General features: G+C 33.0%; 1 protein-coding gene across 9 annotated transcripts in view; it reads right to left on the bottom strand.

Moving 5' to 3' along the window:
- Positions 1 to 18,281, bottom strand: part of LOC145660548 (mitogen-activated protein kinase kinase kinase 10-like) — a 277,801-nt gene that overhangs the window by 52,009 nt on the left and 207,511 nt on the right. For all 9 annotated transcript variants that reach the window (XM_081725750.1, XM_081725751.1, XM_081725752.1 and 6 more), the window contains exons 5-6: positions 14,741 to 14,981; positions 9,459 to 9,578 (exon numbers count right to left, since the gene is read on the bottom strand). In XM_081725750.1, the coding sequence (XP_081581876.1) occupies positions 9,459 to 9,578; positions 14,741 to 14,981 (361 nt within the window). The remainder of the gene's footprint in view (positions 1 to 9,458; positions 9,579 to 14,740; positions 14,982 to 18,281) is intronic.

The following is an 18,281-nucleotide window of genomic DNA, read 5'->3' as shown; positions in this document are numbered from 1 at the left end:
TAATTTTAGCTTTTTGCCCATTCTGCGTATAGTAAGTTTGCCATTACAGCAGAAACCAGCAACAACCATAAGGGCAAGTTGAGAACTTCCCGAACCACATAACCATTCACACAAACAACCGACGTCCTTTCTACAAATCAACAACAATACTTTCGTGCTACCTGCAATACCTTCTCGGGTGTGTTTACGTGTGCTGCAACCTAGCGATCAAATTCGTTACCAGAAACTACTTTCTGTAAATAAAAACACAAATTTGAGGCTTTACATTCGATGAGATTTAGAATTGATACACGACAGATGCAGTTTTCAATATGCAGATTCTTAAAATTCGTTAGTTCTGAATGTATCCATTCATAACTTTCTCAAGTATGTATCTTTTCCCCTACATGAAGTAATGGGAAGACAGCGATTGATACATGATAATTGTTATTTCCGAATTTGATGTATAATGCGCCAATACTGACAATATATCAACATTTTCTTTCAATGAAGTATTTGCAAATACTCCCCTTCCAGTGCCTCTTTGACCACAGACTAGCAACTCTTTTACCTATTTAAAAACTCCACCTGTCCTTTCAAGGTTGGTGGTTGGTAACAAGAAGCGCATATTTAATTTTTCATTTTTTCTTTCTAAATAGTATCTTCTACTCTTTTAGCGTTTCTATATGGGAGCTTCAAGTTACAATAATATTTTTTTCGGTACTGTATAATGACAGTCAAACTTAATGAACAAAACACAGTTGTAACGTTTATATTTACACTAAAAATGTGCTGCACGAAAGGAATGATGTATACAGTCTATTCCTTTATGTTGATGGTAGAACTTTAATCTTTTACTTAACTTAAACAAAATTATCTTCACCCCACATTTAATAGATGGATTTTCTGGAGATATTTTACGTGTAATCTGTTCAGTGCTATTTAGTACGCTGGTGTTATTATTTTATTAGTAGTTTAATTGAAAGAGAAACCACCACCAATTTTAAGTTATTCAATACTTAATATGAAATAATTTCAAGAAAGAAAAAAAAGTACCAAACTGATGAAAATCGAACACAATAATGCGATAATAAAACAAAATATTGAAAAAAAAAAATGCATGCTTAAAGGGAGAATGAAAATTTGCAACTTAAATTTGAAATCCTGAATAATTACTTTATTATGCTCTAAATGAATATATTAAGCAAACTAATTTACTTCGATGTGACAAATGATTAAGATAGTGCTTTCAGTATACGTCGTTCCGGGTTCAATTTCCATTTTCAATTTTTGGTGTTGATTAGGAATTTTCAACTTTTTTGAGGCAAGGGGGCGACTGAGATTTAAACTTGCAGATAATGAGAGATCTGAACTTCATCTATTGGCATCGCGAAGTGTGTTAATAGAATTAGGATGTAACAAATTCCAGTCTAGAAAGGCAGAACAGTGCTATGGGTGATCATGTGCTGACTGGAGTATCACTCACCTAACAAGTCATCTGACAAGAGAAAAGCCACGTAGGCTGCACATAACTAAGTTATTGTTGTTTAGTTACCAGACTAAATGCTTGTAACTACCATTCCTGTGCAGGATTCCATCCAATGTTCTAAAACGTACTACGAAAGATTTATATTCTGTATTATAGGTTGAAATTGTAAGAAAAATATAGTACGTTGATTTGACGGTTTATGGAATTTAGCTTTTTCGTTACTGAATTGTTGAAGTTTATTTACTCAAAAACTGACAATTTTGTCCTACTAATAACTTTTTAAAATAATGTTAATACATTTGACTTCTGCAGTGTAAGATCTTAAAAGCTTTGGATGAGTAGGCTGATTTCAAACAGGAACACTAACGTTAACAAATAAAGTTTTGAAGTTGAATTATATCATCGATGTTACAAGGTACATAGCATTGAAGTGATCTGCTTTATTTGTTAACCAAGCAAGCGTCACGAAAATATTTTATTTTCAGTCAGTTATGTTTTTCAACAGTGTTGTTTAAAATCTTGTAATGTTGATAATATTTTTTTTTCTTCCGTAAACAAAGCACATTGATAGGTGTAAATACCATTAACTTGGATCGGATTAAGGAAAAGGATTTGGAAAATATAACTGCAAGAATCAGACCAAGTCCACCTCAAGAAATTTTCCAAAGGAAGAAATACTACAAAACACAAATTTGTTACTAAATAATAAAAATTCGTATTACAGAAAGGCATGCATGATACTGCTCTTTAAAAAAAAACAAGCATATTAAAGCAGTATAATAATTTCAACTCAAGATAAAAGAAAGGAAAACAATTTATTTTTTATTACCATGTCATTAGTAAGAAAAAACAAGATATCTGCTTTATGAATTCTTCACATTTTAGTATAGATCATGCAGTATTTAAAATAAGGACAAAATTATTGATTTCAACATTTATGAATTATCAATTATCATGGCTATAATCGTGTATGCACTGCTAAAAAAAGAAAAAAAACTAGTATAACTACTTTTTATGTATAAAACTAGTGTACATAATTTAATAAAACAATACGAAATCAGAATTTGAATAACTAATAAGCATATAAACTACATAACAATAAAGCAATAATTAAAATACAATCATGAAAAACAAAGTGCACTGTACGTCATTCATAATCCAAACAAAATTATTAAAGCATAACTGGGGGAAAATATGAAAATCACAATAAAAACGATGAGAGCAAAATTGTATGAAATACGCCCTGAAGATGTTAACTATACGCATAGTTAAGTAACATCGAAGTGTGGTTAATATGTCAAAATTATCATAAACTCCATGGCGATACAGCGAATAAAGGACTATCGCTAAGATCTGAGATGCATATGAAACCAGCACATCGTGTCATACCCATTATTCCTCATTTTCTGAACCGAAATTTCGTAATTGTTAATTCCAGTAGCTTTCAAACTGCTTAATGATGTTTGCCAATAATATCGAAAATTCGGGAATCGAACTTGGGAATCTTTTCGGACAGATGAGAAAATTTGAAACTAAACTTTTAAAAACAATCTAATGTACTAAAGATATCATTCGTAACAAGGAAATGACAATGTAGAAAGATATATTTTATCTCTGGACTGATACAATAAATTGTTTTGTAAGGTGCGATTACAGTTTGTGATTCTCTCTTAAATCTCTTCCACGAGATCATGAAACACTGGGTTTGCTATTAAAGAAATGTGGGTTTGTATCCGACGACATAGGACTTGAATGACCATGCGCACCAGAAGAAGAGGTTCTGTAAGTCAATGTAAGACCACTGCAATTAGTCTTACCGACGAGTAACACACCAGTACTGGCAGATACTATTCATCTTAGATAGTGGACGGCATTTGTAAGCGTGCTTCAGTTTTAGCAATTTTAGAATGAGAATTATCTTACACCGGGACTGACCAAAGATCTTACTGAGAATAAGCAAGTTTTCTGTGATGAAATAATTTATAATGATCATTATTGGCTATCAAGTACAATTGCTAAATACAGTATCTCTTGTCTACTCTATCATCTTTGCTAGGATCGTGGTGCAACAGTGGTAGAACGCTCACCTCTGGTGCGTGAGGTCTCTGGTTCGATCCCAGGTTATCAAGTGGGCTTTGTTGTGATGGGAACGCATGCCAACCCTCACAACATTCCAATTAATCACTCAAGTAAGCTTTGTGGTAGACAAACACCATGTGTAGGGTTTTCTCGGAGTTCTCTCGTTTCCTTCCACTCACTCCATTCCACGATTTTATTATCATGATCAACGTGACCCTTAGCCTACGTACTTAAAAGTGAGAAAATAAGGTAGATGTTTGTGTTAATTTGAAAGGGAACACAAGGAATATACATCAAATTTTACACTAACCATAATAATGCATGTTTTGAAGTTGATTTTTTTACCTCATTACTTTAGATAACTTGCCTGCTGTCTTCTACTGGAAAGTGGTGAAAATTACTAGTTAATTCTTGAACCTACTGTTAATATTGATTAAACAGATCCTCTTCTTTATAACGATATAAATACTACTTTTAGTTACAAACTAATACTTGTAGAAGCACCTGGTTAGTGTTTTCGCAATTTTACTTATAAATAATTTGCAACTTAAGAAAAAAGAAGTTCATAGCATGTAATGTACGTAGAAGAGGAGCTTGCCAGAAATAATAATCATGAAATTATATAGCATTTAGTACATGAAAAAAAAAACCCTGCTCAATCAATACTGACAGTAGGCACAAGAATTAACAAGCAATCTTCACCATCATCCAGCAGAAGACAGAAGCGAAGTCGTCGAAATTACCGAGCCAAAGCATCAGCTTTGAAACATGCATTAATCAACGTTAACATAAAATTTGGTAGATGGCCATTCCTTTTGATCACTTTTAATGTTATATCTTTTAATAATTAATTAACAAAAACTTCTTATATTTTGTTTTACTCCATGTAAAAGATGTCCTACAAATATGAGATTTTCTGAAATCGTAACTTTGCAAGCACTGTAATGTAGAACCAAACAATTTATAAAACATGACAAAGGTGTTATGCCATTCACTTACCGTAAAGCAGTGGAGTGGTACACAGTGTGCATTCGCCCTGAAAGCGTATTACAAGGATAACGACAGTGTCAGTGCCGCACATCAACAATTTAGATATTATCAACTGCAATGGCATGTACAATTTTTATCTGCGCATGCAGCAGCAAGTTGGGCACGGCAATTCGAGGAAACCGGTTCAACCCTGAAGCAGAAACACTACGATGACCTGTCAATGCCCTAACATAGAGTGTTCGAATTGCTAGAGAGAGAAGTTCACAACACTCTGTTGACGTCAGCAGCGTTTCTGTAGCTGTGCAAATCAAGTGTACATAGATCGTGTGCAAATCAAGCGTGCATGATGAAGTGTAAGCAAAATTTAATTCATAAAAGTTTTAGATTGTTAAGAAATTGATACCGAGTGACCACGGGTAACGCCAAACTTTTCTTCTCTTATAGTCTGTGGTGTTTTTTGTGGGGCTAGATTTTCGTGGACTTCTGAATCTCTACGGAAATTAACCAGATTCTTGTGGACATGCTACATCGAGAAATGAACATAACCCCGACGACTTCAAGAATGTGTACGCAAAATAGTGTCCATCTTTTGACGTAATCTTCAAAACATGATGGACATCTTGTGAGTGATTACCAGTTCAAAGTTAATTGCATTGTCATGAACACATTCGCTTAGATGTTCATCATAATCTTCTATTTTTATTTTCAAAATATCCCATATTTTTGAGACATCCTTTTACATATCTTTTGTTTTGCTCTCATCATGGGGAAAGGTAGTTATAGCTAACCTTCTTACTGTTAACGAACTGTCTCATTATACGGTATATTGATAAAAATCTGCACCTTCTGTGGCATTTTATTGTTATTAGTGCTCTTATCGTCAGATTTAATATGAGCTATACAAATTTTAGGTTTTCGAACAATGTGAATATTAAAATACTTCGAACATGATCTTTAAGTGTTCAATGAACTGTCAACATCGCTATGTACAAGATACTGTAAAATTCAATATGCACTTCAATCAAATTCAAGTCATGCAGCACACTGACCCTACCATAATTATTTTTCAATACCTCTGTCACTCAATTAATGTCTGCTATATTCTTAAATTATGTAATGGTTCAGTACATGCAACTTACACAGTAATTATTAAGATTTTAAATACATTAAGCTTGCAATTATAGTTATTTGCAGTAAGTTTAATATTAAGTAGACCCTTCACCACCACCAAAGAAGCAAAAATTTTAGTTACAAAGTATAATGTAGTAACAGATGCAGCGTAGTGATCAAAAGCTAGTTTAGCTCATTCCTCAATTTCAAAATGAGGTGTATTGAAATACGGAAATATTTGTCCAAAATTTAATATTGGAAATTTATATGCGAATTTTAAGCCATGTATTCAAAAATAGAATTAAAGCAGTACTATGTGATACACACAGCAACAATATATTAGTTACTTTAAATTACTTTACCCAAGTTATATATTTACAGTATCTTATTTCCTATGATATTCTATTTGGGGTTTTTGTTTTCTACACTACAATATACAGAATAAATTATTTTATATATAAGAGCCATTCTAAAATCAGGGGAATAAATTTATATAAACCACTAAAATCACAACTAAGCCTTGTAATTTACCGATTACTATGAACAACAACAGATTTTGAAAAACAAAAATTAAGAGGCGAATTTTTATAAAACCAATCACTATATATTTAAAGTACTACATAATTAGCGAAGGTACATGAAAGGACTGGATATACACAGACAGAGCTACAAACTCTGTATCAGAATATCCAGTATAAATTATCAGAGATACCCAACAATTTTCAGATACAATCTTTGAAACTTTAAATGCTATAAAAAGAGAAGCTACTTTTTTAACAGTATAAAAAGATTTTTCAGTTACTCTGTTATGTAATTTGCGCACATGTAACCAACAATATAAAGGGAAACAATTATTAGCTTAAGAAAAATTACATTCAAAAAACCTGAGTTTATTTTCTCACGTTACGCAAAATTTGTCAACAATTAGACAAATTGGCTTGGGATTCCTGCTACACTACATGCCATTTAAGACATATATTAAAGCTAAGTATGCTACGACGCTCAAAGACACGAGCATGAGGTATGAATGAACTTTGAATTTCCATGTAAAATTCTAGAATACTTTGTTGCTATCCACATAATTAAGTACGTGAAAATGGAAACATTTTCCACGTTAAAATTCTAATTTAACGCTTTATTATTGATTCCTTTATATTTGAAGTATAACAAATTATTTGGATATGTGTATTCTAGGATGGTCCTTATTTTTCAACGTGCGAGTTTCATTGAGTTTGACCCTTTAAGATGGTTTCATATCAGGCCAAAGTAACAAATAAAAAAATAAATAAAAAAAACTGAATTGAATAATATTAAATGGTGCCCCAAGCGAACTCAGCTTTTAAATTTATTTACAGTATACAATATGAGGCAAATGTGCCTTGTAAGTTTGGAACAGTTAGAAGGCATGATATTTCTTCTTGGATCGGAGTAAGGGCGATCGAGCCTCACTTACTACTGTAGAGTACTATCATAGCGGCCATCTTGGACTCAGATCAAAATTTTTAATAGGTAGGAGTCATGTAGCATCGGTCGGGGTAGGTTTTTACCCCGAACATACATTTGATATTACTTGGATCTTATCCCTTATCATTTAATAGCTATCACCTTCATAATACCTGTTTATTAATTGATAATTAAAAGATATCTATGCTTCATATTGTATACTGTAAATGCATTCAAAACTTGAGGTTATTACTGTAAATGCATTCAAAACTTGAGGTTACTTGGGGCATCATTTAATATTATTAAAGTGAGTTAGTTTTTCTCAGGGTTGGTCTGATATAGAACCATTTTAGGGGAGGGGTGAGACTTAAAAAAACTCTGAAGTTGAAAAATAAGAACCACCTTATTGTATATGCTCAAGTAATATGTATATGCTTAATTTCTCACCAATTGAATTGAACTTGCAGTCTCTCCTGAATTCTCGATTTTTACACTTTTATATTCTTTTAAAAATTAAAAATACGTTGACCTTACCCTTAGGTAATGATCAGAATCGAATTACTGCCGCTACTTAGTCACAACAGGCATTACTATTTTTTTTTATTTATTTATTTCCGCAAAGGAAATATTCTAAACTATTTTTAATGTACATGCATTTATATATTTTTGTTGTTCAATGTTTGGAATAACATCAGCGAAAAAATAATAAAAGCACTCGACGAACCTGAAGACGTTCGTTCTCTTAATGGAAAAGAACAAAGCCCTTTAACATTTTCTCCTTAAAATTTGTGAATAATTGACTATGAGATGCTTTCAAAATTTGGTAATTCACAAGATAAAGATGTGCAACTATAAATCTACGCGAAACTTGGACGGGAAAATTTTAACTTAAGCCTTCATTCTAAAAATAGAATATTTCAAGCTACGAAACAAACTTTCATCAGTTTGAACACATGGAAGAAAATAAAGGTACTTAAATTAACAGTTATGAAATTTTTACATATCACCGATCTTATTTTGGAATTACGATCGATACACTGTCACTATATTTACAATTGAAATTACTCTTGCCTCAATGAATTTAAAATGCAAATGAAAAGAAAAGATGGTTAAGTTAATTTGAACGGTTCGTATGTTAGTAACATTTGTTGTGTACTATACAACAGTATACAGATAAATTCTTTTTATGAACACTTTTCTCCAAAACTAACTTATACACTTTTACGCACATATAAAGAAACTTGAAAGAAGAAATCTGGAAGAAAGAAAGAAGAAAAAAATGGGAGAGAGTATTCCATAAACACTAATTTCCATACTGATTATTTACACTAGAAATATTTCATAACTGTTACGAAAGGAAATCTATCTATTTTATATTATAAATGTGAATATTATTTACAAAGAATAAAATATTTCTATGATTCTATACAAAAGAGCAAATATATCACACTAACACAATACATTTTTGATCATCGTTGATAGTTTCCTCGCTTCCGAAAGAGACAGAGAAACAACGAAAATAAAAAAAGCAATATCGTATTACATATTTGCTATCAGTATCTGTACGGATATGGTGATATATCAACTATGTATTTTGCTTTGTGATATGTATATATGCCCTCTTGTACAGAATCATGTCAGTGTCCCTTTCTCCCTGACCACGAGATTTTGTATTCACAAATACATGAAACAGACTACAATCTACTGACAAGCGACTCGTTGAGAATAGAAAATTAGAATCGACAGAACTTCTACTATAGTACCTTATTTACAGTTTAAATCTGTCTATGAAAATAAAGTTCTCCGAGAAAAATAAACAAGTCCCTATCCGGAAACAAGCAATTTCCCACACCTTAATTCCTCCGAAATGTATAAGCGCGTCAAGAAAATTTTGCTTTTTCCATTGTTTCCATCTAAATAGTAATAGTTTGGAAAGACGAAGACCGAAAATTCAAGTCAAATAATTTATTCATGCACTCAAATGTGCAGTGGCGCTAACTTTAAAATAAATCCCTATTATGAAAAACTTCATTAAGTGAACTTGGCCTAACTGTTGCAGTTACTACCTTTAAATAAAATATATATAAAGTAAAAGTAAAATATAACTTTATTTGAGATATTTTGATATAGTAGCTCACTTTGAATCTCCATTAGCCATCTATATTTTTTTTTTTTTTTTTTTTTTTTTTTTTTTTTTTTTTTTAAGTGATATCCTTGTATTTAAAAACAACTCATATATGAGTGTAAAATAAAGATCTTGTAGTTACTGAATCACAGTTAGAATTGCTTTGTGAAACATCGGCAATCGTATGGGTCTCCTTCACCAACCCAGAACGTTTCCCTACACTTAATCTTCTGCAGTACTCACGGGCTATAGCTCTTAAGCGTGAGATGCCAGGAGATCCTGGAGGACTATTAGGACTTGAAGGGTTGTGCGACTTCCTTTCTATTGGCCCCGTATGCTGAACTGTAAGGGTGTGTCGGAAATCTGAAAGCAAAGTACATTAAACTATTAATGAAAACAGGAATTTTAACAGATTTTTAACACAAAATCCTCTATAGGTGTAAATTCAATGATACACAGAGTGAAGAAGTGCTGGACCGAAACTCGAACCCAGGATCTTCGGCGTATCATGCCCATGCATTAACTACTACGCACCCAACCCGCTCGCAGAACAACCATACATCCTCTCACTACTGAAGCCTGTGTTCTTTCATTCAGACCATATGTTAATACCACTAGTAATCTAGTGGTTAATGGATTGGCACAGTATGCCGAACATCCCGGGTTCGAGTCTCAGTCCAGTCATGCACTTTTTCACTCTGTGTGTGATCTAAATCAAACTTATTCCATAATTCATCTTGTACTATTTCGAAATAAAGTAACACAAAACGCCACAGGAAATATGAAGACATGTATTATAGTACTTCTTCATTTTCAATTAGGAATTTCCACAAGAAGTTTGAAAAATAAAATATAATACAATACAAGGTTAAAATTGATCTCTACGTTATATTTTCTAATTAGGTATTATTTTCTAAATTACAAATTTACCGGAATTACCGTCATATTAAACTAATGAAATGTTCACAAGTTTGAGTCTCGCAAATCCTAGTTCTTATTTGAAAAAAATTTTATGTTAATGCAGATTACTAACTGTAACAGGGATTTCTTAAAGGGACAAAAGATCTAAAAACCTCATTACGGACTATTGGATACATAACGAATCTGGTAACAAAACCATATCAAGAAATTTTGACATTTAGTTAATCAGGCAATTGAACTATACGATATAGTAATTTGAATTTGTGTATTTTTATAAAGATTTGCTTTTTTTTTTTTTTTTTCGATGTCTTCTCACTAGAGTAATAAACGAACATTTCCTATATCTAGATTTCAAGATGATATAATAATAATAATAATAATAATAATAATAATAATAATAATAATAATAATAATAATAATAATAATAATAATAATAATAATAATAATAATAATAATAAAAAAAGTTTGAAAAAAGACTGAACTGTTCGAAATGAATCGGTATTCACCATTTAACGGAGAGAACATAAACAGAGAGATTAAACTGAACACATTAATAGTAACTACAAATAAATAAATAAATAAATAAGTAAATAAATAAATAAATAAATAAACAAATAAAAATTCTACATGCACAAAATTTACAGTACGCATCCCTTGAATTTTAAATGAAGAAATAGTAGTATGAAATTCCTATCATTTTTCATCTGCACACAAATTTTTAAAACACAAAACTTTCGAATGCTAACTGAATTCATCTATTTGGTGAATGGGGAAGTCTGTAGTAAATAGTGCGACAAGAAGGAAATTAACAATTGACAAGAGCAGCATTTATTTCACACCAAAACAATTCTTATTATTATAGCGTCTTGTATTTATCTGCATGTTGCTATTCCTAGATTAAGATGAGATGTCTATGTAGAAGTTAATTAGAATACTAATTTTGTTAATTTTTATTTTTTAAATCATTAATAAATGCCACCACTTCACTTAGGTTATCAAAGTCTGTATCATTTTATTTATTTATTTTCTTTCTTTTTTAATCTTCAGTTTTGGCTTGGATTAAATGTTCATTACATTAATGTTGTCTGTGTTCAAATAAGTATTATGTTTATATTTTGAAAGATCTGAACTCTGTTCTCATTGTCTTTGAATCTCCGTTACGTTCCGTGATTTTTTTGTTATTTTGTGTTATTCGAGCATTCACAAGTGATCTCTTACACATTTACTGGCATCTCCATAATGAAAACCAACTTTAACCTCTCTATGCCCGCCAGGAATTTGAACGAAATCGTACACTAACGTTGGGAGCCTTGGTGACCCGCCTAATTAAGTCAAGATTGATACATCGTTGGAAAGCTTATGGAACACAAATTCCAACGAGGTAACAGGCTTCTAGACCAATTCAGTGAAAAGATACCTTGTCTTATATGGAACCGTCCTGAAAACAAATGTAAGTTACATCAAAAAAAGTGACCAACTTTCCCCCTCCGCCCTATATAAGAACAAATTCACATACAGGGAATTACCATGTAGTGGACTACGTCATTGTTTCACATATCAATTTTTTGAGTGTACTCCTAAGGGGGAGGGGAATATCCCCCCAAAATCCTGATGCATTGAAACAAGAATGTTATCCTCCTACCTTCGTCGTGGTATCCCCACATACATAAAACATATTGGCGGAAAGGTTCATCCTTCAGGAACACATTGATACCAAAATTATCTTCCTAGCTTAATTAGGAACTGAGCTATTGAGGTTTAAAGTCTCGACGCAGCAGTTGCGCAAATGGGGGTTTTAAAATTATGATAATGACCTCTGCACGTGTTTATGTTAACAATTTAGTTAGCATTTCTTTACACCATTCCACATGCATGCGGTTCTGCTGTTCAGTCAAAGTGTGAGGCACCCAACGAGATGAAACCTTCCTGAGCCGAAGATGATCATGAACAATTTTTGTTACTGCTGGCGATCCAATGTTCACTGTAGATTCAATGTCCTTGAAAGTTGTTCGAGGATTTTCTCGAATCATTTGTTCCACAGCGGCAATGTTTCCATTTGACACAGCTGTTGCCGGACGTCCAGCTCTTTCTTCATCTTTAAGCGATGCCCGGCCTCTTCTGAATTCACCAAACCACCGAAAAATTGTAGCACTGGAAGGAGCAAGGTCCCCAAATGCCCCCTGCAAACGGTCAAGGCTTTGTGTCTCGTTCAAACCACTTTTGAAATCGTAAAGGATCATTGCCCGAAAATGTTCCCTTTCGAGCTCCATTCTGACAGCCGAATACTGCTCACATCAACAAACAAGTGAAGGCGATACGGCCATGCCGATAAGCGAGGCAAGTTGAAACTTACTTCGCTTTTTCGCTCTGGATACCACTACCGAACGCAATTGTTGGAATTCAAATACTGTGCCACAACAATGCGTATCTCAAAACTTTCGTAGTGACCCTCGTACTAGACTACAAGAAACCTTAACTCAATATACCGTGTAATAGGATATCAAAGTTTACACAGTGCAACATAACTATTTGAAAGGGAGGTTTGCAAACCATACTTCATTAGGACTAAAACCCTAAACTCAACACCGAAGAAGGAAATTTAGATAGATATTGGGATAACATTACGAATTTCATACACACACATCAAATAGTACATTCACGTAAACATATCTTCATTACTTTGAGATTTCTTCTTAGTACGAATTTTGCTGTAAATACATATAACATGGGAAGAATATAATATTAAGTCAATATCTTTATTATTCCGAATTTTCATTATGTAATTTTTAGTCATTTACGAATAATTACAAAAGCACTTATATAAAATGACTTGGCTACATTGAACTTTCGCACTGGTTCAAAGATGTCGTCTGATGAGTGTAGAGGACCATTCAAGAGAGTTTCAGGAAGTAATTAACTCTTTCAAATATCTGAGATGAAATAAAAAATATAAAACTGAGTAACATTAATACGATATGTGCACTTTTCATACCAACAAAATTTTGTGGGGGGCTGTATAGGAGTGTGAAATTCCCGATAGAATAGTGAGTTTTTATTTCGTGTATAAATAAAAATTTTCACTGATGTTAAACGTATAAACATGGGAAGATCGTACTAAATAATACGACTTAAGTCAATGTGATTATTGCAAATTGATACTAGTTGAAGTATCTAAAATATCGGTACCTATATTAGCTACCAGGAATCTTTAGCCTATTCAGAAATTTTTCCACTCAATGTGTGATATACTTCATTTCAGCTACGTTTTGACCAGTATCATATGCCAAATTTAAAGAAAAGATTTACCACATTAAATTGTATCTTTAGTTTATTACTTAAATCTCTTTTCATCTGAAGTAAACTATATATACTTTAATAAAATATTTTGTTTTATACAACAAAGAGCATTCAAAATTGAATTTAAAAAAAAAAAAAAAAAAGTAGCAATACTTTTGTTTCAAATTCATTTTGGAATATAACTTTTCTACTTAATATGTATTATTGAAAAACAGATTAACTATAGACAGTATACGTGTAGTCAACGAAGATGTACACAGTGCACGCGCTCTCGTGGAGGTAAGGCGTTATACACTAGTGAATTTTCATTTCTCTCTGAGTTGCTGCCGTACTAATTTAAGCGCCGTCTGTGTAAATCTTTGTTAGGGTCTTATAGACACTATGTGTTCTGTCTAAGGCTAGAATCGATTTCTCCAAATATTTTCAACAAATCCTTATGCATTTTGAAATCCATTTTCCCTTGACTGATTATATTCTCTGTTTGCATTTATAGCCTAACTCCCTCCCCCCCTCTCTCTCTCATCTCTCTCATATATCTATCTATCTATCTATCTATCTATCTATCTATATATATATATATATATAAAATCTACCATAGAATTACTCATTGCTAAAATCTACATAGAACGATTCTTCAGATTATACATGTTGCGTTTAATGAAAGTTAAACATTACTTGACAGGGTGCCACAGAAATCCGTGTACAACTATTGTTTATGTATATCGTCATTTCAAATAAAGTCTTACTAACTTCAGCCTTCAAAAAATATAGCGTTCTACAATTCTAGAAAGTTATGTGAAATAGTACGTTTAGACTGTTTTTTATTATTATTCATCAAACGGTGACAAAATCTGTAATTTACGTCTTTAAGCTAAAGGAGACGTATGATTAATAAAAATTAATAATCATATAATCAGATACGAATTGATGGAATAAGAATGTGGGAACGGGAGAATCTCCACGATAAACTCACATAGCCTGGAATTGAACTGAAAACCAATAGCATCAGAGTTGAGCGCCTCGAGTTATCGAACGCTGCGAAAAATGTCATAATCATACATGGCACCTTATTTGGTTCTAAAATTTTTCTCATGTGTGTACATTTTTCAAACTTCTGTCACTAGTTCACTGTACTTTCTCAATTTTTACACAAAGAGAAGTCGAATGGCATGAATTTTCTTTCGAGTTACACTTAAGCTCCGTTTACTTTCCACGGAACAAACATACCGTTTCTTTTTCTGTCTTACAAATACTAAAATATATTGCATTACATGACTCAAAAGGCAACAATTTAAATGATAATATACCTGATGGCAAACTAATCTGATTGGGTTCTTTCTTTAGATGTTTCAAACGGTATTTTTTAAATTTTCCTTTCCGTTTATTTGGCTTCGGTGTCTGTTGCTGGATAAACATGATGTGGAGTTCCCGCTCCAATAGGTCGATCTCTCTGGCTGCCAACTCTTGTTCTCGTTGCCGAAGATTTTCTTCCACTATTCGCTGGTGCAATTGTGCTCTCGTCAGCTCTTCTTCTCTGCATCGCAACTCCTACAAAAGTGCATATATATCATTAGGCTGTCCAATGTAAATTTAATTCATTGATATCAATTTTATCATCAAGGGAGAGCATACTCGCACTATAAAATAATTACAAACTATACCTTCATGAGCTTTGAATGAAAATATAGCACGTGTGGTGCAAGCCGGCATTATCATGTATAGCATAACGAATGTTGGCAATGTGTAATAGTGTTGTTACGAATGTGTAATATTAACTTATTACCCAGCAAGATCAAGCTAAAGTATCAAATGACCCGCCAAAATATTAGACAGTCTGATTATTTGAATACTACTGTATGCTATATTCTAGTTAGGAGTCACGTACTACTCGACAATTATTTCACATAATATGAAGTTTTATCATTGATTGACTGAGAACAATACTAGAAACCTGAAGGATGGGGTATTTCACCTAAGCGGTCAGTACTCATGGATTTTCGCAGGCAATATTAAAACGAGTATACCACGAATACTTAAATTTTGGATATCATTATGAAACACACCGCTCAGCATTTTCAAGGACAGAACCATGGGTAATTAAACACCAAACTATGCACAATATCCATGATTAACCAGCACTGCTACAACAATAGTCGACATAACGACAGCAATTACAACAGTTTCCGTCTCATGTATTCTAATGTCTCGTAACAATCATTGTGATCCATATATTTTCTTATATAGAAAATGCTTGTACATCTGAGGTAGAAAATCAGCAAGTAAAAACATTGTTATGTCTAGTAACTGTGACTACAAACAGTTTAGCATACTATTATCAACAGTACCTTCCGGTGAACGAAGTTGCAGATGAATTCACTTGAATTAATTCGGCAAATACCGTAACCGATGATCTAGTTACCATTCTTCCGGTTAGCACCCCAGATGTTACTACAGATGAAAACACGGAAAATGACGATGATATTGGAGAAGCGAACAGTCTGGATGTCCCGGGAGAACTCAAGTTGGAGTGCATGGAAGATGAACATGTGAATAGTAATAAGCAAGAGGAGATTCTGTTCATGAGAAACAACTGTTTTTTTGAGCATGAAATGGCTATGAGGAGAAAGAAATAATCATATTATTTGTAACGCGTGAATAGAAACTGTAATACTGTACTCGACTGTAGTCTGTGCTGGAAATTTCTGAAAAAATTAACATTTGCTATGCCAGAATATATGATAAAGGTAAGTATTCTAAATAGAACTACTATCAGAATGGTACAAAGTTCATATTTTCAGTGTAAAAATTGAGTGTTCCTCAGCGTCTTATCCTATCAGGTTGCAACAAGTTGCCACAACAAAATCTATATTGGACTCAGAGTGGGCACTTACCCCAGGAAATCAATTTTAAAAGTTGAGATCGTTTCCACATTTCAACGGCAATGGTGATACAAATTCCGACAGGATATTCAAATTTCGACCAATCAAATTGATATGTTTAATTCTGTTTTTCAAAAGTTTGATGTGTGCGAAAAGCATCTTTCTGTGGATGAAATGATCATACCAAATTTCGACCTTTATAAGCTCAAACCGTTGACAAATGATTGAATGAAGAATTACGATTTAATTGGGGCGTAAGCAGCAATGCTATTTGGTCACGATAAGCAAACCATTCACAATTGAAAACCAAATTTGATTTGGTTACAAGTTTTGAGCTCTCTGCAGATGAGATGGTTATTAAGTAAATTTTGTCTGTATTGTGGAAGTACACTTTGCTTAACTGCTTACTATTCTAGCAATCCTGAAATTATATTATTATTGTAGATAAAATTTCAATAGGATATTAAAATTTTGTAGACTTAAACTAAGTGTGTATTTGTAATGCAATACTGTAGATGCTTATTCCATATACATGTATACATAATTATTATTCTATACGTAAATAATAATAGAACTACACTAAGCTTAGATACATCTTTTTATTCTCACTAACAAATTATTTATTCTGTTAGAGAAAAATTTATAAAACTACATACACGGTTAGAAAATTGTTAATAAAGAAATTCATCAAAAAGTATTTATTTGTATTTATTTATTTGTACATAGTTATGGGCATTGCCGGCATCTGTGACTTTAAGCCCATCAGGTATGAAGGATGACGTCCCTCGACGAGCACACTATCCGGGGAAGGAAGAGACAAATAGGACTTGTATGTCAGGAACCATCCCGGCATTTGCCTGGTGTGAAGGAAAATTCACGAAAACATCATGCAGAATAGCTGGCTTGAAAAAGATGTTACACTTTTTTGACCGAGTGTCCCCACCGGGAATCGAAGCGGGCAGGGCTTCTATCAAAAAACATCAATGAAAGAATAAACCCACTGCTGTCAAATGAGAGTGCCTCGTCAACTTGGTTCTAAAAAATTCTGCCTACAGTTTGTACGATGCAAAATTGAAAGAAACTGGAAACTACTTTTAAAAATATTTGCTTGGTAAATAATGGGTTAAGTGCAAAACTTGTTCTTAATGGGAATAACTTCAGACACCGTGGAGTTTCTTTAGATTCATTGTATTCGCTACTCTAATTACTACCTGGTTTGAGCCTAATCATACGTAGACTATTTATTTGGAAACTTGTTTAGACGCGATGCCCACACTATTGTGGTATATGCTTCCGATCTCGAAATAAATTCGATTAAAAATGAAAAATGAAATGAAATCTTTGAGTTTTACGTCCCACGGTTATGCCGGTTAGGCTAAAGGAGACGGTGATGATGAGTGATGAATGAAATGGTGGAATGAAGAAAGTGGGAGGAAACGGGAGAACCCCGAGAAAACCCACGCACACGGTGTTTGTCCACCACAAAGTTCACTTGGCGGGGGCTGGGATCGAACCCGGGACCCCAAGCACCAGAGGTGAACGCTCTACCACTGAGCCACCGCGGCCCCATAAATTCGATTAGTCCATTGGTTTTTCCAGCTGAATAACATATATTAAAACCTAATTCTTTAATCATCTATTAAAGTATAAAATGTTCGTCGAAAATATTTGGGGCTGGAAAGAAATTTCAGAAGATATGCAGGTTATGGTTTAATTTTTTCGAATGAGTTACGTAGGTTACAATAAATAATGCTTGTAAACATTTATATAATTATTTTGGAACTTCACATCTAAATATTTTAGAGTATAGTAATACAATTATATTAACACGGTTTTATTGATATATAATAAAAGTACTACCACATTAAAACGAAAACCTCAGAAATCCTCAAAATGGAAGCACTTTTATTACCACCATAATACTTCCGTTTTCATTGCTGCCATCATTATCAATAATATAAATTCTGGA

The sequence above is a fragment of the Thermobia domestica genome, chromosome 9, assembly GCF_964235325.1.
Source record: "Thermobia domestica chromosome 9, izTheDome1.hap1.1, whole genome shotgun sequence".
NCBI lineage: Eukaryota > Metazoa > Arthropoda > Insecta > Zygentoma > Lepismatidae > Thermobia > Thermobia domestica.
The sequence above is the reverse complement of the archived record's forward strand: the minus strand, read 5'-3'. Positions and strand labels throughout refer to the sequence as shown.